This window comes from Chelmon rostratus, chromosome 21, assembly GCF_017976325.1.
Source record: "Chelmon rostratus isolate fCheRos1 chromosome 21, fCheRos1.pri, whole genome shotgun sequence".
NCBI classification, from domain to species: domain Eukaryota; kingdom Metazoa; phylum Chordata; class Actinopteri; order Chaetodontiformes; family Chaetodontidae; genus Chelmon; species Chelmon rostratus.
This window is the reverse complement of record NC_055678.1, coordinates 13,683,304-13,703,066: the sequence shown is the minus strand read 5'-3', so window position 1 is coordinate 13,703,066 and position 19,763 is coordinate 13,683,304. Positions and strand designations below refer to the sequence as shown.

The window sequence follows — 19,763 nt, the reverse complement described above, 5'->3', positions numbered from 1 at the left end:
CCTGCACCCCCCCCCCCCCCTTTTTTTTTTTTTTTTTTCTCCACGTTTTTTTAATAGAGTCTGTGTAGTCTGGACTTAATAGTGTTCTCATTGTTATTACCACGCCTGTCGACGTCATTCTCTCCTCCCTGCCAAAAAACACAAGTCTCTGGCATGAGAGCGGGTCCCGTACGCACAGAAAGAGGAACAGCAACCGAGGCAAAAACAGATGACACTCTCCAGATTAAAAAAAAACTGCTTTATAACCCTCGGGGAAAGCGCTCGAAGCTTAAAAAACTAGCTCAGCTTTATCTCTTATCCACTTGAGTGCCCCTCTGCAGATGCAAAGCGACTGCGGTGGTCGCATTTTTTTTTTTTTTTTTTTTTTTTTTGCAGACTGGCGTTTGAACAGCGAGTGTCCTTGACGCAGGGTGGTGTTATTAATGTCTGGGGTTGGGTGTAGCCTGCTGCAGCAGCAGCAGCACAAATATGCAATAACAAAGCCAGTGGACGCATGCCTGGAGCGCTATCAGGCTGGCCCCGTGTCACAGCATTGTCTCATGTATTAACGAGGACCATCGGTCGGTCCAGCTGCGCTGTGTGGCATGCAAATGATCGCTTGTGCACCAAGTGAAAACTGCTCGTTTATTTATGACAGGTTATGCACATTAATACGAGTAAACAACGACTGCCCGCGTGTTACTACCAATCAAACGATTCATATTTTTTGCCAGCAGTCTTGCTTAACTGTTCCCAAATGCCTGATAAACTTTTTTTTTTCACATATTCACTCTTTTTCTCGAGCCTGGAACTTTTTATGTGCGCGTTACATGGTGTGAACTGCCTTTCCCACAAGAGCTAACGTCAAACAGACGCTGACCAACCTCCAAGTTAATAGTTCACATCATCAGAACAGAGGAGAAGGGCTTTCATTGGCTCAATTAGGTTAGAAGCATGTTGTTCAACAGATGTTTTTGTACTCGACTGTCACGGCTAACCTTTAGGAAAGCGCTCTAGGAGGACCTGGAGCAGCACAGCCCACTAAAGACACCCATATGAGCTGACTTTCCACTGCAGTGATTTCATCAGTAATGAGGCACTATAAGCTGCAGATGTTGTGTCAAACTCTCCAATAGGAACCATGGCAACAGGATGAACACACACAGAGGACCTTGCCCAAGGTGATCCAAACACTCCTGTATGTGCTGACTGGGAGCCAAGCTCACTGACGTTTCTCAGGCATTGTTAACACTATAGCCCGACTGAGGAAGTTGAGACTCTTCTGCATGTTGTACTTTCTATATTAGAACCATATTTAGCTTTATAGACGCAATCCCCGAGTCTGTAAAGGATGGCTTTGTTTAATTTTGAAGTTTCAATTTCAGCTTCGGCGATTTTACAGGATTTCCAGCAGGACGAAAGAATTTCAAGAAAACGCTTCGGGACGATCGGCCATGTAACGCTGCAGCTCCAAGCTTTAAATACAGAAACTAAAAAGCTAAAGAATGGTGCCCAGCTTGTTAAAAGGAAGGATTTCAAACATGGCACGAATGACAAGGACAATGACAAGCAGCTCGACATGTAAGAATATCACTGTGTGCATAAACAACTGCGTTTATTAACTACAGCACAACACTCTCAGTCAGATGTGTCACTATCTGTTTGGTCAACAAATGAAATCGAAGACTGGCAACGATGCCGTAAAACAAGTCTTTCCAAAGAGAGGATAAAAACTGGGAGGCACACTCCTGTGATGCCCCCAAAATGTCTGCCTCTTTGAATGAATCTTCAGCTCCTCTTTCGTTTTTTCATTCTTTTCCCTCTTTTGGTTCTGTCTTCTGTTTCCTCTTCTCACTCCGCCATCTTTCTGTGAATTAGGTGATGTAGATGCGGTGAAAGTCGTTGGCTCCGAAGGCACAGTTGCACTTGGGGCACTTCCTCTGCCGGGTGTCGTAACGCATCTTCAGACATTCGTAGCAGAACACGTGGAAACACTTGGTGAGCACGGTCTCCTTGTCCCGCGTGTTGCAGCAGGGGCAGCGCAGCTTGGCCTGGAGACAGATAAATACATTGCATATGGGCCAAACGCTGCCTTGCCAACAGTGTTATTACCTCTATCCATTGTATGGTGCCACAGGTAACACTTGAGGGTGTAACCAGTGAGATTCCTGATATCTACAATGCACAAAGTGGAGGCTTGAGCTCACTTTCTGGCCCATACTCATGAATGAAAAACTGCTGCTGCCAGCCAATCGAGCAAATTACAAAAGGTGTAGTATTCTGAATTACAACATATTACTTTTTCACTAGACTGTTAGAGCTCTGTCAACAGCAGTGTAATGCAGATTATGCCAGAAAGCTGTTGGTGCTTTTATAAGTCCCTCGCCACTAACAGACGTTGATTAAAGTCATAAATTTCTCTGTCCAAGAACTGTGTTCTCTCTTTCTCACCTTGTACTGGTTGATCTCCTCCTGCAGGATCTCATCAGCGTCGGAGTACACCTCCACCTTCTTCTGTTTCTCCAGCTTCCGTCTCAGCCTGGACAGATCCTCCTAGAAGGCATCAGGGAAAAGGGTCGTGACCCCTCATGCAACCTCCTAGCTTCAGGAGGAATTTGTGTGAGTTTGGAGTGAAACACTGAAACGCAACATACCTGCGCGCGTTTCAGGTTGCTGCTCTCCCTCTCCCGGGCGGTGCGGTTCTCAGCCACAGAGACCTGGATCTCCTTAAGCTTGGCCTGTGTGTGCTCCAGCTGCACCTTCAGGTCCTCTGCCAGCTGGGCAGCCTCCACCGCCTGCAGCAGGGAAGGAACCGGATGCACTCAATAAAAAAACCTAATGATGAGATTCCTGCGCTGTAATGTGGTGGTATGGTAATCCTGGATAAAACTCGCCATTCTGAGTCCATTCTTTGTGCTTCGGCTTCAGAGACTCAGGCGTGTCCTAACTTAAAGGATGGCACAGTTGGTTTCACATGTTTTATCCTATTTCCTGCAGATCTTGTACATTTTCCACCTCTGACAACCATTTTCCACAGAAAACACCATGTTTTTAAAGCCTCTTCGCAGCTCCCAGGCAACCACTGCTTTCAGTTAAAGCAAGTGGCCGCTTTTTTGTGTTTTCTGTTACGTTTTAATCCAATTATTTATGGTTGTTCCTGTTTGTGAAATTAAAATCAAATGTGAAAACTAGAATTCAAGCATTGTATTTAAAGTAAGGAACAAGATGATCTCATTAGCAGTGCCCCAGTGCACTCGTCTGCACAACTGCAGCCTTAACGGGTAGATGGGCAATGTTGGCTATTAACAGAAATATGTCGCACAAGTACTTAAGTACTTGCAAAAATTGCAAGTGAGTGAATCGGGAAAGGCAGTGGGTTTAATTTGCTAATAATGTAGCTCATCAGTGTGGTGTTTTGTGGAAACGATGCCACATATGTTGGATGTTAATACTTTTCAGAAGCACTTGAATATACTAAAATGATGATCTGCACAAGTGTGACTTTTGGCACATGCTATTGTCCAGATCCCCTTATGTTGCTGCTCAGTGTTTATATTTAGGAACATCTGGCAGCAATCAAATCATCCAGGGAGCAGTAACCCTTACTGACAATATGATTGATGGCATGTCCCTCCTCACCTTCCTCTTGTTGAGTTCGAGTGCTTGTGTCCGGACAGACAGCTCTTTTTCCAGAGCGGCAAGTGTGCTCTGGAGGACTCCCTCTTTTTCTTCAAGCTTCTGCACAACTAACAGCTGGGCATCCACCTGGAGTGTGACGGCAACAGCAACAGTTAATACTTCAGTGCCCCGACACAAGGAAAGCAATCGGCGCTGCATTGTCCAGGTGCTACGTCACCTGGGTTTTGAATGTGAGAACTTGGTCAGCCAGCTCCTCCTTCTCCTCTTTCAGCAGCTTGTATATCTGGTTGGATTTGATTCGCTCACTCATGAGCTTGAAATTGGCGTCGTCTTTCTCCCGCAACTGCTGCAGAAGACGGCTGTTCTGCTCCTGCATGTCCTCGAAAGCCTGGCCGGTTACATCCATCTCACTCAACAGGGCTTCCTCCTCCTCAAGAGACAGAGGGGTCAGGCATCAAAAACAGTGACATTATCTCTGGACAGTGGTGTAAAGCTCCTCTCCTGGCATTGATAAAAATCCTTAAAGTCATATCTGCTGATCAAAATGACATATTAATGAATTTTACCTTAAAACGACTTAGATGTAACTACACCTTTGCCTTCATTTCGTGTACCACCCACCGCTCACCTGTAGCTCGAGCACACCTGCTCACCTTTGACTTTGCTCAACAAACACGCAAACCTCTGCTTCTTTTGGGTTTACCTTGCTGTACGCTACATGCATGTTCCAACCACAAACCCATTTCCAATCTCCCATTAGGCATATTAGTCTTCATCCCAAAAAAAAGAAGAAAAAATCCTCAAGAGAGCATAAAAACATTTTTTGGGATATTTCCGTTTCAAACAACCTTTTCTAATTTAATACTTCAAAATAAACACACACACACACACACACACACACACAAAAAAAACGTTGATGGGAGCAGGGCAGAAGGCAGAAATGCTCAGCCATGGCACTGACTGCTTATTTTGCTCATGATGTTTTGCAACATTAAAACAACTTCCCATGGACACACAATACAGTTAAAAACGTGATTTTCGTTGGAGCGACTCTGGGGGGGTGTGCAGACAAGTTTTCATTCTAAATCATATTCCCCCAATAGCACAATGCTTATTTCTGGAGAAACTTCTGCAGTCACAACTGAGAATAACTGCAACTAATCTATATGAATGAAATAAAAATGCTTGCTTGTTTCCATTTACTTCCTTTTTTAGAGATTAAAAACGGAATCATCACCATCTACTCTTCCCAATTCTTCCTCAACACTTCTGTATAAAAATGAAACAACACATACCATCACTACACACAAAGAAAATATGATCTTTTGGCTCACACGTGCACTTTTGTTTTTTAAAATAAAAACAAGCTTTGTGTCAGCTTGAATCAATAAGACAGATCAGTCTCCTTAATATCTTTTAGTATGAAGAATAACAGATGTGCAAAGTTGTTAAATTTGAGTGTGCTGTCATCGTCGTCATCATTACCTGATGTAATCAATTACATTACACTTTCATTGGCCTATTTATGACTGTGCATCTCAAGGTGCCATCACACCTGGTTTGTTTTCGTGGCTACAAATTCTACTTTGCTGCGTTTGCTTCATTTTGGTTCACGCTGCCCACTTACAAGCCAACTAGGGCCAATAAACAAAAGTCATATGAACTCAGAAGTAGCTTGTTTATTGGATAGTTTTGGCAATCGGTCATCCTGCACAGTTAAAATCTGACTGCCAGGAACTCAGGGGAACAAATCAAACACATCTGGGTCCAAAACAGTTAAGCTGCAGTACTTTAACCTTATACCAGATAAGGGGGCAGAAGTAAAGAGCCCAATGAATCAGTATCAGTCCAGACGGTGCTCTGCCTTCTGGTAATTATGTTCTGCTAGACCTCCCAAGCATGAGGAGCTGCAGGCGTCCAGATCTCAACATCTGTCTGCTTCATTCTCATAAAATGGTATGGAACAACAGTGAAACAACTTAAAACAGGGTTGTAACACTTAACCATTTCGCTGTAATTTCCTGTTTTTGATTTAATTACAGTCTCAGTGCTAATGAAAGGAGACCTGCATTTTTTAGGTGCCCTTATTGCAGTTACTAGCTCTGCACCAGAGTTTACACACTCAAAATGTAAAAGACTCTTTAGGTGACTTGGGTGAAGAATATACGATTCATATTAACTGATAAGAGACTGATCATATTCAATGTAGCACTAAGGTCAACAGCTGAAAGAATACTGTGACAGTATTACATTCTATAATGTGGGTGTATCCACAACATACGCAACACAAGTGTTAGGATAACGATAACATCGCTTAACCAACGTTTGACCCCTGTTAGTTAATGGCTGTTGCATCTTCCATCTCGTGACAGGCTGCTCTCTTATTCTCCCAGTTTTCTGAAGTATAAATGAAATTCCAGAGGAGCTTCTCAGCATTTAGAGAACAGCAAAGCCAAGTATGTGAACTCAGATGTGACTCTGTGTGAATGTTTTACATACTTAGAATTTATCAGGGTGGCTCACCCAAAAAGATTTGCCACACCCAAAAAGTTTTTTTCCCCATGTATATATTTTTTTTCCCTGAATGTCAACATGACCGTTTCATAGCACCTCCCTCCTTCTCAGTTGCAGCAGGTTCAGACAGCCATGTAAATCCACTTGTGCCAGATTAAAGTAACATTACAAAAAAACAAAAACAATGAAAAGATATAGCTACCATATATTTATAGATCATGCTACCACTGAATAACACAGCTGATCAGATTTAAATTCCAGGTCACAGCGTCAGCTTTCAATTCCCCTTTTGTTGTCTAAGATTAGGAAAACTTATTTCTTAAGCAAATGTGATACTCATTGCACTACTTTCATTCTTGACATAGCTGGCTTGTTTATATTCGTATCTGGTGCAGTCCCAAACGCTGAAATTTGACATTTCTTCAAATAGGGTTGATGATTCATGCCTCATTTCTTGCTGCTCTGAAATTCTTAACAGGTTTGAAGAGGAAGAGGTTAAAATTTTATCAGCTTCTTGCATGACAATTTGCTGCTATGGCCAATTGTAAAAATGACGCATATGTGCATAGGTGGCATTTAAAAATCACTGGGTAAAAGCTGACAAAAAATATGTCTGGTTACCCACTGCTGGAAAGTTAAGAAAAAATATGGAGACGCTGCTGAGTCTTTCCCTGTTAAAGCATAGGTGTACTAGGCAGACATGCTCAGCCTGAGTCCTCTCCTGCGCTCAGATACGTCTGACAGATTGAAATGTAAATACCTGTTTGGTGGCAGCCAGCTTCTTCTGCAGATGCTCAATGGTCTCTTCTGCAACTCGGATCTTCCTGAGGGCATCTTCATCGGCCAGCTTCTTGCTTTCCTTCCTCTCCCTCTCCTCCAGCTCTCGCACACGCATCCTCAACTCATCCACCTGGGCAGTTTGAGACAAGGGTTGGGCATTGTATTGAACTGGCATTCCTGCTTAGATATTTCATTGTTAGCAGCTAACGAAGAGGTTTTTTTGTTTATTATTTTTTTACATGCAAAAAAGAAATGTGCAAAGGTATGACGAAAGGACAACACACCAAAGAACAAACCTCAGCTTTAGATTTGCGCTCAGCAGCCATGAGCTGCACCTTGTCCCTCTGCTCCTTTGGAGCCGACTTATACATGTCCAACAAGAGCTTCATCTCTTTCTGGGACTCCTGGGCTTTCCTGACGGGTTAAAGAAGACAAAGAGCTGAGTGCTTTTATTTTACAGCCAATGCTTGATCGGCTATGGCCAAACATTCTGTTATTATAAATGATGGTGGACTGGAGTAGAAGGGGGATGTACTTGAGTTCTACTCTGAGCATCTTCAGAGTGTCCGAGTCCTTCCTCTTCAGCTCGTCGCTGCGCTGCCTCTCCCTCTCACGCTCCCTCTCTCGTTCTCGCTCGGCCTCCCTCTCCCTTTCTCTCTCCCGGGCCCGCTGTCTCTCCAGTTCCTTCCTCCTCTCCTCCTCCTCCTCCTGGTCCTCATCCTCCTCTTTCTTCACGTCGATGCTGTCGCTCGTCGTCTCCTCTAGGATCAGAACCCCCGTGTCGCCGCTCTGACAGCGCAACTGTTGACAAAACAAGTGAAAGAAATGTTTCACTACTAATGTTTCAGTTTTGCTTAGAGCCGCTGATTGAATTTTACTGAATGAAACACAGCAAACGCTTGTCCATGAATCACGTCATCTACCTTGTTGATCTCCATCTGTGTTTCCCGCAACTTCCTCTTATAGCGCTGCACATCACCTTTCAACTGCAGGTTGTGGTTCTGAAGGCTGCTGATTAAGTGTCGCATCTCCCTGTTGATTGGTCCTGCGAGAGCAGAGATGAAGGATGAAAGAGAGATAACTCAGAGCACCGTCAATGTGCGGTTTGGTTTTTAGTCATTACGCATCTTCTGTTGCTGTAAATGATGAGCTCAACTGCATGGTGCACAGGAGTGACATTATATGAATGATACACAATGCACTGATCCTACAATGACAATATCTGTGTGAACAGATGATAAAAACATCTTACTCTGCTGAACAGTGTGTGGTTTCGTCCTCAAGTTACTGTCATTTACAATAACAGGTCTGCACTTATCTAATATCTGACCCTTGTAGTGCATCTTCTATCTGTAAATACAGGCATAGATTTACAAATATTTACAAATACGCTATATTCTAATGCACCACAATGCACCTCCATTCCCTCTTCAGCGGCTTCTTGATAGATGTGAGGGTACCTGCTTGCTCGTTGGCTGCGAGGTTCTGCTCAAACTCGATACGCAGCATCTCGTACTCCTTGCGCACCTGGGCCAGGGTATCCTCCAGCTGGATCACCTCAGTCCGGAGCTTCTTCTGAAGGGACAGCTCATCACTCTGAATGGTTGAGAAGAGTAAGATATTGTTTACCATACAGCCAAACAGTGGTTATGATACACACAAGCAGATTTATGTTACTATGACAAAAGGCAGTAAAGACAAATAGTTGGAGTGGCAACGCTGGGCAAGTTGCAGAGATAAAAAGATATCAGGGATCTTTCATTCTCTGAGCTTTGGAACCCAACCTTGACTGCTGTGTCTTTTTGTAGACTTTGTAAACACAACATGATGTCAGAAGCAGAGCTACTATGAGTGAACGGAGCTGTAGTTCAGAGAAGTTTTATCAATGCAAGGGGCAGTATGGAGAAAATGAACGTCAAGCAGATAATGTCAACTGTACAGACATTACTGCATAAGAGAGGTATGCTTGCTATGAGCATTTTCAATTCAAATCTAAAATGCTTCTCTCTTTTCTGCCTGTGTATCATATATTTAATTGAACATTATCTACAGATATCACAAGTACACATCACAATGGAAGAGAGTCAATGACGATGAGACCGGCTTCGTTCTACGAAATTTACCTCCATGTGCTCAATCTGTCGGAGGTGGGCGTTCTTGGCAGTGAGCAGGAGGGCCCGTGCCTCGTCCAGCTGGGTTTTTACCCCCAGAGACTCATTGTACAGCAGGGAGAATTGGGACTGCAGACATTTGTACTCTAGAGTCTCCTTCACAACCTCTTCTGGAATATTCCTTAAGTCCATCTGAAAAATCAGAAGATGACAGTGAGAGTAAAGAATGACTTGTCCCCACTATCTGAAAAGGGTTCTTGATCATCACATGTAATGTTACGCATGCTTCTAATCTAACAACCAGAGATGCTTTTACCTTAAGCTTCTCACTCTCCCGTACAGCCTCCTGGAGCTCCAACTGCAGTTTCTCCAACTCCGCCATGCGGCTATTGGCCAACTCCTGGTTGTGCTCCAACTCTGCATTGAGACTCTCAAACTAAAATAAAAACAAATGTGTTATAGGTAAACATGTGTGGCATAAAAACATTGTCTTACCATCAAAAACTAGCACCTGGGATATGAAGTAACGGGCAAAGAAATAGACGTATGCCACACAAAATTAATTGACTCCTCACCTTCTGAATGTTCAGTGTTATCTGTCCTCCGGGTAGTCCACCCGAGCTGCCGGTGCTGCTGTATCCAGACTTTAGCTGCAGACAGCAAAACATAGATCAAAAAAAGAACAAATGTGACAGAAGAACACCATGAAAGCACACAGCACACCTACACACATCCCATGACATGATTCAGACAACGCTCATTTTCTTCGTGTTCAGATAGCCGATGCAAATAACGCCACTCTATCAATGCACGCACGGACAGCGAGATGTGCATCAATAAGCGCAGGTGGCTTGACACGCATTGATGCTCAGAGCCTCATCACTGTCAACATTTATGTGGGAGAAATAATGGCATGAGCCTACCCGTCGTGGACAGATAAAAAGGACGCGCACACACACAGACAAACAGAAGAAAGAGGCACAGATACAATAGATGCACACAGACAGTTTCATTTCATACAAACGTACCTGCTCCATGGCCTCTGCCAGATGTTTATTGAGCTTTTGTTCCCTATTGCGGAGTTTCTCAATGTCCCACTGCAGGTCCTCCACAGTTGTCTCCATCTCAGACACCTTGGTCTCGGAGCTGGTCACCTTGTCCACTAACTCATTGTACTGCAATAAGCACAAAGACATGAAAACAGCTGCGTCATCAGAGACAAGTATAGCAATGCTATATAAATAAAGCAATGGCTACATACACATAGATGTTTTTAACAATTTTTTCATTCACATACTCAACTACTGACACACATCCATACCCACAAGCACAATTATCCACCAAACATGCGGACAGGGACAAACAGCATCAAGGACATTGTACCTCCATGGACATCTTGTGGTGTCGGCCCTGCAGGAGAGTGGCCAGGTCTCGCAGTCGACTGTTCTCCTCCAGCAGAGTGTGGTTTATATTGATGATGTCAGGCTGGCTATCGTCTTCACATGCTGCCAGTGAAGATCAAGACAGTTGTGCCAAATTAGAGTGGAGCTAACAAGTGTCAAAAGAAACCCTGCTCACATTTATGTACACCAACAAATGGACAATGACAAATGAATCCCACTTAGTAGCAGATAATGAGTTTTGATGTAGGATATAATAAGTGCTGCAGGTGTTCCTCTCCTCTTTTTTTCCTTCTTATTTGCATGTTTGTGAGTTAATGTCTTATCATATGAAAGTGTCAGAAACAAGCATGTCTCCACAGCTACCTGCAGCCTGGACCTGCTCGCACATGCTGTTGATGTGGCTGTGCAGCCTGTCAAAGACGCAGACGAGGCAGGCGATGGCTTCCTTGCTGAACTGCATGCGGTCTTGGAGGTGCAGGGTGAGCTCCTCCTCGCTGCTGTGCTCCAACGTAGCAAGGAAACCTTTGGCGTTCTCACTTAGGGGAGGAGGGGGCGGTGATGCATCTGAACATAGTAGGAGGTAGTTATACATAGGTATGGTTAAAATCAGCAGAGCGGGTTACTTGATCAAAGCCTTCAACCTGAATATTTAGCAGGAAGCTGGAAACTGTGTGCCCTCATTAAAACATAGAAAAGATATGTTTGAATTGTTACAACCACTGACTGACATTTAAAACTTGCAGAGACTGAGCATTTTGCAAGTTCTCTTGACATTTAAAATATGCATGTACAAGACAAATTTAGGTTAGAATTGCTTTACAACAACCTGAAATTCTAGAAGCTTTTTGGCAGAAGAATCTACCAACACACAAAGCTGCATGCTTTGACTTGTCTTTAAAGAGACCTTATTGATATTTATTAAGTATTTATTTATTTATATTGTTCCTGCCATCTGCCTTTTCCTTCATTTACACATCAGGTGTTGTCACTTTGAGTAAACATGCATCTAATCAACTTAATCAAACTATGACTTCATCAGAATTGTATTGGTATTTTGCAGCACACACATGCTATTTCATTTACATCTATCCTTCTGTATAAGCAATAAAATGATTGATCCATCCAGATGATGGATTTTGTTTGAATGCATGAATGTCTTGTTTTGTCCACAACCCAAAGATATTCAGTTTACTGTCATAGAGGAGTGAAGAAACCAAAAAATATTCACATTTAAGAAGCTGGAGTCAAAGAAATCCCCCACCCAAAAAAAATACTCAAACCGATTCATCGTTTATCAAAATAGATTGCGATTTATAGATAGATTTTATAGCCGATAACTCATCGATTATTCATACCCATGCTCTAAGTCATGCCCATGTAAACACTTTCATCCATGTTCTCTGAAAATAAAATAAAGTCAGATTATACGGTTAAATCATAGCAGCCGATAAATATAGTAAGTCATGGAGCAGCCTGGTCAGAAAAAAACCCTGATCACCTGTTGTTGAGTCCTGTGGTGGTTCTGTGGGCGTCAACAACTCTTCTGACCTAGTAGGAGGTGGGGGCTGCTGCTCCTCCTGACATTCTTCTTGATTCTCCTCATGTTGCTGCTGCTGCTCTGCCTGCTCCCCCTCATTCTGGACCTCTGGGAGAGGAGGTGGAGGCACGACAGACGTTGGTGAGGCCAGAGTGACACCATCTTCCTCCATTGGCGTGGGGTCAGGAAGAGGGGCTGAGGGTGGGGCAGGTGTCGATGTCACCGGAGCTTCTGGCTCAATACGTTTGCGTAAAACGTGCACGCTCTCTTCCAACTTCAAATCAAAAAACAAAAGTATTGGAAAAAGTGTTTATCCTCCAGAAAAGGCATTACTTTTTGCACAACAAACGTCAAAATTCATCAGATCCTTTGACTACTATTACAGTGGTATTAAGTGGGCATAGTGTAAAACTCTAACTGGCAATGTTTACGTGTACACAAACTAATTTCAATACACATCATTGTAGATGATCAGGTTATGGTAGACAGCTGGATAACATTTACAAAGGTTGCATTTGTCGTTGTTAAACACCTCATAGCTTTAACAGAATGAGACTCCCCTTATGTGCTTACATAGACTTAAAATGGGGTATAATTAGTTTATAATAATGTCATCAAATGTGCACAAGTACCTGCGACCAGTAGCGGTTGACAATCAGCAGGGTGGTGTCATCAGTGGCTTGTCTCTTCTCCAGCTTTTCAATTTTCTCTCGTAATTCATCCTCCATCGCCTGTCTCTGCTCCAAGCGCTCACACAGCTTCTTGTTCTTGAACTGGAGAACCTTCATGTCCATTTCCTCCTGCACAGAACAAATGCAGACAAGTTTGCAAAATAATTTAGATGAGCTAGTGTCATATTGGTGCACAAAGTCATCTGGAACGAAGTGGTAGCAAATAGGCTACAAACGCTGAGAGTAAACACCAAATGACTGACCGTAGAGGAGACTCCAGCTATGCGTATTGGTTCAATGAGAGTGGTGGTGGTCTTTTCCTCTTTTTTGCTTTTCTTTTCAGGTGGGCCAGGGGGGCTGTCCCCTCCTGAGGGACGTTTTCCTCCCCCAGCACCTGACATCTTTCCTTCCCCTGCAAGAGATCAAACATGACATGACATATTCGCGCAGGCACCGCTTTAAGAAACTAACGTTACGGGCGAGTTTAGAAATGGAGAACTCATTCATTTGAAGTCAGCTGGCTTAGCTTTACAAGAGCAGGGCCACTCATTTTAATTGCCTCATAATATTGCTCTTGTGGTGTTCATGCAAAAACATGACTTCCTTGACGGTTGTACCGAATGTTATTGTATAAGCCATTGTCTGCAAAACTATCGACAATTTTTTATTGGCCACTTTTGCTGAGATTAACGTTAGCATGCTTGCTAACGCTAGCTATGCTAATGCTAACGTTAATTCTGCGAGACCTGTTTGGCTAAACGGCGCTCTTTCTCTCGCGTATTAAATGACTTGTGGTCAGCATTTTTATTCACTGACCATCTCTACACGCATAACATATTCTGCAAAAAAATCCTAAATGTACATATACGTATAACTCGTTTTCTGTCAAACATAAACGTTACAAACCTTCACAAGGAACGACTGAAAATGTAGCTACAGGAAATGACGACAATGCACTTCCGCACGGTGAAAAACTAGGAAATGACAAAATAAGCATCGGATTAACTAAATTATTGGGATATGTTGGCTTCAAGTGTAAATAATTGGACGTATATATAACGAAAAGAACCCTAAAAAATACATGTATATGTTTTGTTTTTTTGTTTTTTTTAAATGAGTCACGCTGCAACCTTCCACTCCGGCCTCACGGGGGCAGTAGCACCACACTCTGTAACAACAGGCTACAGGCAGTTTCGTGGAATGTGAGTAGAATGTAAATAGTGCTCCGACGCTAGCCAACGGTTGTTAACATTATCGGTAAATAACTTTGATATTGTCGCTGCTCAGTCGCACACAGTTATGGCTTCCAGATAGACTCCTCGAGCTGAGATGGCTTTATTACAGTGATTCCTTATTCGCCGTCTCCCTCTTGTCATTTGATTGCATACATGGTGAGTAGCTTCCTGTACGGTCACTGAACCTGCTGCTGTAGCAAGGCCAAATCGAGGACTCAGCTAGCTAGCTGTCATGATGCATCAAGGGCATATTTTCTAAATAACAGTAGCGGGGAGAGAGATGTGTATTTAGCAAGCAGGTCCCAAGAATGTCTGCTAACTATAATGAATCTAAGCAATACAAAACGCTTCCTTGCCAGGAGTTAGCTCAGTAGTTCCTGTTACAAACCAATCAGCACTGTTACAAAGTGAGACATGTAAATGACTGTTTGTTGTGGTTATAGATTTATATGCTGTCACCATGACCAAAGACATAGTTGTTGGAGATGAATTGCCAGACTGGGTGGGGGCCAAGGAGTTCTACCAGAAATATGACCCTAAGGAGGTGATTGGCAGGTGGGTCCAGTAAAATAAGATCAGTCCTTGTCCTGGGATGATGAAAAAAGCCCATGCTGTATTCTGTGTCTATGGTTTCCCAGGGGGGTGAGCAGTGTGGTGCGCAGGTGTGTGCACAGACACACAGCTCAGGAGCTGGCAGTCAAAATTATTGAGATCACAGCAGAGAAGATGACTGTTCAGCAGCTGGAGGAGGTGAAAACCTCCACGCTGAAGGAGATCCAAGTCCTCAACATGGTGAAGGGACACTCCTCAATCAGTATGTTGGACTTCTGTTCTATGGGACTCTTTGATTTTCTGTTCTTGGAGATTCACAAGTGTTGAAACCGTGTTATGTTTTGTTCCCTTTAGTTACTCTCATCGATTCGTATGAGTCCACAACCTTCATATTTTTGGTGTTTGACCTGTGGGTATTACAACAAATACAATGCAGTGGTCCCTATAATAAACTAAAAATGTTAAAACTAAACACTTTAATATTCATGAAATCGTTGGTATCAATCCCTTGTTTTCATTTGCAGCATGAGGCGAGGAGAGCTGTTTGACTACCTCACAGAAAAAGTTACCTTGAGTGAGAAGGAAACCAGGTGAGCTCCAGCATCAACACACCCCATCAGATAATTTAATCTGGCAGAACTTTGAGTCTTTCTATGGGAAGTGTCACTCTCTGCAGCAGCATAAAATTTAAGTTGGGCCTTCTTGAAGGTTTATAACTGTGTCTCTGCATGTTTTAGCCATCCCTCATATTGTATATTGATTATTATTTACATTTCTGCAGAACCTTTTCCAAAAATATTTTTGTTTTATGGTGCAAGGTTAAGGTGACGTTTCCACTCTTTGAACAAGCACGACACAGACAAAAGCTGACTTGATATTTATCTGCTGAACATCTCTGCATGGCCAGTGTAGAGACTGGCACATGAACACACCATTGTAGAAAACCTTTCAAAACAATCAGAAATGTCAAAAAAAAAAAACTCTGACAAAGACAGAAGACACTATGAACTTCGCTATGATGGATTACCTAACTCACATTCACATGTCACATTCCAAGTCTCTGCAAGTTGATCTTCTCAGAGTTTTGAAACTAAATGAACTAATGACTGCCTCCTGGAAGTGATGCATTTTGTAAAACTCATTGCTCTACAAGGAGTATGATGCGAGCTCTGCTTGAGGCCGTGCAGTACCTCCACTCCCTCAACATCGTCCACCGGGACTTAAAACCTGAGAACATCCTCCTGGATGATCAGGGACACATCAAACTGTCCGACTTTGGTTTCTCAGTGCAGCTACAGCCTGGAGAGAAACTTAGAGGTACTGAGTATGAGATGAAATGGATGATGTGCTGAACGTGTTACATCATTTGCATAGACAGAGGTTAAAAATGATCTGTTTTCTCTTTTGTTCTAATCAGAGCTTTGTGGGACACCTGGTTATTTGGCCCCTGAAATACTGAAATGTTCGATGGATGAAATGCACGCAGGCTACGGCAAAGAGGTCGATCTGTAAGTTTCCCTTTGGCTGTAAAATTAAATCAGCATAGATTTACAGTGCATGATCCTGGCTGTTGTGAGTTTTGTCTTTAATTCTTTGATGTGTGTGTTATAGCTGGGCGTGTGGAGTGATCCTTTTCACCTTACTGGCCGGCTCGCCACCGTTCTGGCATCGCAAGCAGATGCTGATGCTGAGGATGATCATGGAGGGTCGGTACCAGTTCAGCTCCCCAGAGTGGGACGACAGGTCTGACACAGTGAAAGACCTGGTAAGACTGGTTGTTTGAATTTAAATAGTACCGTGTTCAGTTTCACCTTGCTAAATACTAAAACACAACAGTTCTTCAGCAGAGACAGAATATTTTAATGAGACAACATCATGAGGTCAAACCATAAAGCTTTTTACAATTGCTGTGCTCCTCAGATATCCCGGCTGCTGGTGGTGGACCCAGCCGCCCGTCTCACTGCAGAGCAAGCCTTAGCACATCCCTTCTTCAGACTGTACCAGAGGGAGGACGTGCGGCTCTTCAGTCCCAGAAAGACATTTAGGGTGAGTCACACTTGATTTTGAGTTGTGTTTTTTTTATTGCAGTTTATTTTGAAATGTAAGCCTTCTGCTGTCCTGTCCTGCCCCCTCAGGTGTTGATAGTCAGCGTTCTGGCCTGTATCAGGATGTACAGCCGTTACCGCAGGGCCCGGCCGCTGACTCGGGAGGTGCTGGCCAGAGATCCCTACTCCCTTCGAGGTGTCCGCAAACTCATCGACGGCTGCGCCTTCCGCATCTACGGGCACTGGGTGAAGAAAGGCGAGCAGCAGAACCGAGCCGCCCTCTTTCAGAACACAGCTAAGATCATGCTGCTGGGCCTGGAGGACTTTGAAACATAAAAGGTCAACCTCATTCCGAACCACATTGATTTTTATTTAAACGTTTGCCTGTGCCGTCGTGTCAGCGTGTGTCTCGTCGTGTTTAATTTTAAGATGGGAAATTCAGGGACCGGGATGTTTCTATGCCTTAATGTGCACTGTGGTTCTGCAAGTTAAAGATAAGTATGCACGACTTAATGTTCCTTATCTGCCCTTTGATCCAAGTCTGTGGCTGTCTGAAACTCATTTTGCAAGATCATCATGTTTGCAGTGCCAGTTTGCAGTAGAGGACACATTGCACAATCGTTTGCAAAAAAACATTGCATACCCGTACATTATGTATGTTTAGGATTTTACTTGTTGATCACTGGTTATAGGAGAGAATGTGTTTCTAAGCACCTCATGGCTGAAGTGAACATCAAAGCACTGTGATTAAATATTTAATTATGTATTGTAAAGAGGCTAAGTTATACAGATATTCCAGTGTTACAAATGAGTACCAGAGGGATTTTGGTAGAGAATCCTGTAGCTATCATGCATGCAGACATTCCTCAGTAGGAAACTCACGCACTCTAACTGTGAAGACCATCTGTGACTGTGTTCCCTATTAAAACTAACCACCATTCTCTACTCAGTTCATTCTTCAGTTCAATACATGGCACTTCTCCTGAAAGTGCCTGCCTGAGAAATGTACAGGAACTGTACAAACACAGGTTTACATTGTACTGTATATGAAGAAAAAAGGTTTTATTGTCAATAAAACTAATGTTCGAGATTAAATTGACTGTTTTTGTGCGAGTGCTTATTTGAGATCCATTATTTTTTGGCCTTGTGGTTGAGCGGTGGACATTCTAGTGCTCTGTTGTGGTGATCTTCCATGTCTCTCATTCGCTGATCTAGTTGGTTAGACACAAGCGTCATCTGCTCTCTGACCGCTTTCTCGATCAGTGCCTTCAGTTCAGTTTTTGAACCTGAAAGTGAGGAAATGAAGCGGTTACAACACACTATTTGGGGTGCGTTTAACTTACTTCTGCACAGTCCTTTAAGATTTGTGATCTTACCGAGTGTGGATCCCTCTGGTCCTGTGATGGATGCTTCCTGTGTTTGAGGAGAGCTGCTGGACTTCGGCACTGCTTCCGCTTCTTTTTCCATCACATTTTCAATATCTGGTGCAAGAAAAGTACTTAAAAGTTTGAATAAAATTGGCCCTCTAAAATAGCAATATTTTGTTCTCCCTTTGGAACTAGACATATTTGTTAAATGCCCAGACGTTGAAGTCATTTTTATGTTTGTGGGTCTTAAAATAAGAAATAATATTTTTTCATCATGAAAGGAAAGGTTTCATGTCTTTTAACATTTATTATTTTGCTTTTTCTTACTCTTCCACATGCTACGCTTTGTTGATCAGCCTGTTTCTTACATTTTTAAATTGCTCTTATTGCCCTTGGAAGCATGATAAAAGTTTTAAAAAACCTTTTAACCCTTCTTCCTGCCACCTAGAAAAGTGCTGATACCCTGTAATTATTACCTGGAGCATAAGAATCCTCCTCAGCAGGTTCATGCTGCTCTGGAATCCCAGAGTAAGTCAAAGACAAATCAAGTTTTACCTGTGAAAAAAATAACATTTAATTTGTCTCTCCAGATGCATTTCCACAGGACTTAAGTTGTGTATAATAAAAATGAATGATGCTTGAAACAGTTTGTGCAGAATCACTACTTTTCAATTCTTACCTGTGGAGTGAAAATATATTTGTAGTGTTTGTAGTGTCTCACATAGCTGTTGTGGATGTAATTTAAGATACAGGTCACCTCCTCAGAGCTGAAGAGGTTGATACTAAAGGGGGGTCGCTGTAGTGGGCAAACACAGACAAAAGGTCATGAAAATGTACGGGTGTGAAAATGATACTGTGATTAAAAGAGACTTGTAGTTGTGTAACAGACCCTGACTGAGTGACAGAGAAGTAGCTCCTTGCAGTATTTGAAACACTGTTCTATGTTGTTGAGTGGAGTTTCTGCAAGAAAGGAGTTTCAAACACATTCCACATAAAATGAGGAACATTTAAATGGACTATCTGAACAAATCTGTAATATTTGTCTACTATCTTAATATTGAATTGGCAGTGATAATGACAATATCTCTAATAGTGCCAATAATAAGGTGACTTTCCTTACCTACGTTAGCCTCATGGATGGACTTGATGATCGACAAGAGAGCAGAGGTTTGTTCCTTTTTGAAGCTGCGCTCTCTGCAAAAAAGCACTGTGTGCACATACAGCTCCAGCAGAACTCCTCTTTTTGGTTCAGGGAGGTCAACTGCAAACACACCGCATAAAGCGCTGTAACAGAAGGAGAGAAAAGGTATGCCACAGAAATACGTCAGTGTGTGTGTGATTGGGTATAAATGGACAGATGTGTTTCTGGTCATAAGCAGGGGCAGAAACCTCTCCAGATCAGGAATGGACTGCATTTTGTCGATCTGCTCCATGTCATGGTAGCTTACGTCTGTCCTGAAAACACCCAGGGAACGGATTCAGGTTCAGGCGTGATATTAAGTCATGCATGGGGAATATAAAGCAAGAAGCAATCAAATTGAACATCATCTGGATTGTAGACACAGCTCTCACCATAGCATCACTTTAGCTTTCAGAGCCTGTGGTAGCTGCAGAACAAAACAATATTTGCTTTATATGCAAAGCATTAAAAGGCAAAAGATAATAGTTGTATATAGTGTAAGATTATATGCATCTTTCTCTTTTAGTTATATGATTAAAAACCAAAAGAAGTCAAACATCTAACTAGCTACAGTGAATCAAACGAAACGTGCACACCTTTATTTTCGTATCCATTTATGATTTCTTTGACCGAATGATAAATTGAGCAAACTGCAGTAGTTAACAGCTGAAAAACAGAAATGCCATTAATTTGATTAGATTCTGTCATAAAAAACACACTTGTCATATATTGATTTTGTAGTTTAAAAAA

The 19,763-nt window shown here is 42.6% G+C and overlaps 3 protein-coding genes across 5 annotated transcripts; 1 reads left to right on the top strand and 2 right to left on the bottom strand.

Annotated features, from left to right (window-relative positions):
- Nucleotides 1-524: 524 nt before the first annotated feature.
- On the bottom strand, nt 525-13,571 carry rnf40 (ring finger protein 40). 3 transcript variants are annotated; one of them, XM_041962976.1, is made up of 20 exons: nt 13,541-13,571; nt 12,898-13,046; nt 12,596-12,763; nt 11,925-12,237; nt 10,790-10,990; nt 10,407-10,528; nt 10,052-10,198; nt 9,599-9,673; nt 9,340-9,459; nt 9,036-9,215; nt 8,373-8,508; nt 7,836-7,957; nt 7,448-7,713; nt 7,197-7,326; nt 6,893-7,042; nt 3,836-4,045; nt 3,619-3,744; nt 2,634-2,774; nt 2,431-2,532; nt 525-2,030 (listed from the first exon to the last, which is right to left on the bottom strand). In XM_041962976.1, the coding sequence occupies exons 2-20, from the start codon at nt 13,033-13,035 to the stop codon at nt 1,854-1,856; spliced, it is 3,024 nt and encodes a 1,007-aa protein (XP_041818910.1). In that variant the 5' UTR covers nt 13,036-13,046; nt 13,541-13,571; the 3' UTR covers nt 525-1,853. The 3 variants fall into 3 exon arrangements, with proteins under 3 accessions (XP_041818910.1, XP_041818909.1, XP_041818911.1); XM_041962975.1 differs by having other exon boundaries at nt 709-2,030; nt 3,836-4,048; XM_041962977.1 differs by having other exon boundaries at nt 713-2,030; nt 3,836-4,048; nt 7,209-7,326.
- A 243-nt stretch (nt 13,572-13,814) lies between these two features.
- phkg2 (phosphorylase kinase, gamma 2 (testis)) lies at nt 13,815-17,555 on the top strand. The gene is made up of 11 exons (XM_041962560.1): nt 13,815-13,836; nt 13,922-14,025; nt 14,313-14,424; nt 14,508-14,683; nt 14,776-14,830; nt 14,946-15,011; nt 15,575-15,738; nt 15,839-15,929; nt 16,033-16,186; nt 16,342-16,467; nt 16,557-17,555. Exons 3-11 carry the CDS (start codon nt 14,330-14,332, stop codon nt 16,800-16,802), a joined length of 1,173 nt encoding a protein of 390 aa, XP_041818494.1. The 5' UTR covers nt 13,815-13,836; nt 13,922-14,025; nt 14,313-14,329; the 3' UTR covers nt 16,803-17,555.
- A 42-nt stretch (nt 17,556-17,597) lies between these two features.
- On the bottom strand, nt 17,598-19,627 carry ccdc189 (coiled-coil domain containing 189). Its single transcript, XM_041963420.1, has 9 exons — nt 19,610-19,627; nt 19,406-19,440; nt 19,223-19,288; nt 18,954-19,117; nt 18,723-18,793; nt 18,513-18,629; nt 18,310-18,388; nt 17,843-17,947; nt 17,598-17,752 (listed from the first exon to the last, which is right to left on the bottom strand). Exons 1-9 carry the CDS (start codon nt 19,625-19,627, stop codon nt 17,598-17,600), a joined length of 810 nt encoding a protein of 269 aa, XP_041819354.1.
- Between the last annotated feature and the right edge of the window lie 136 nt (nt 19,628-19,763).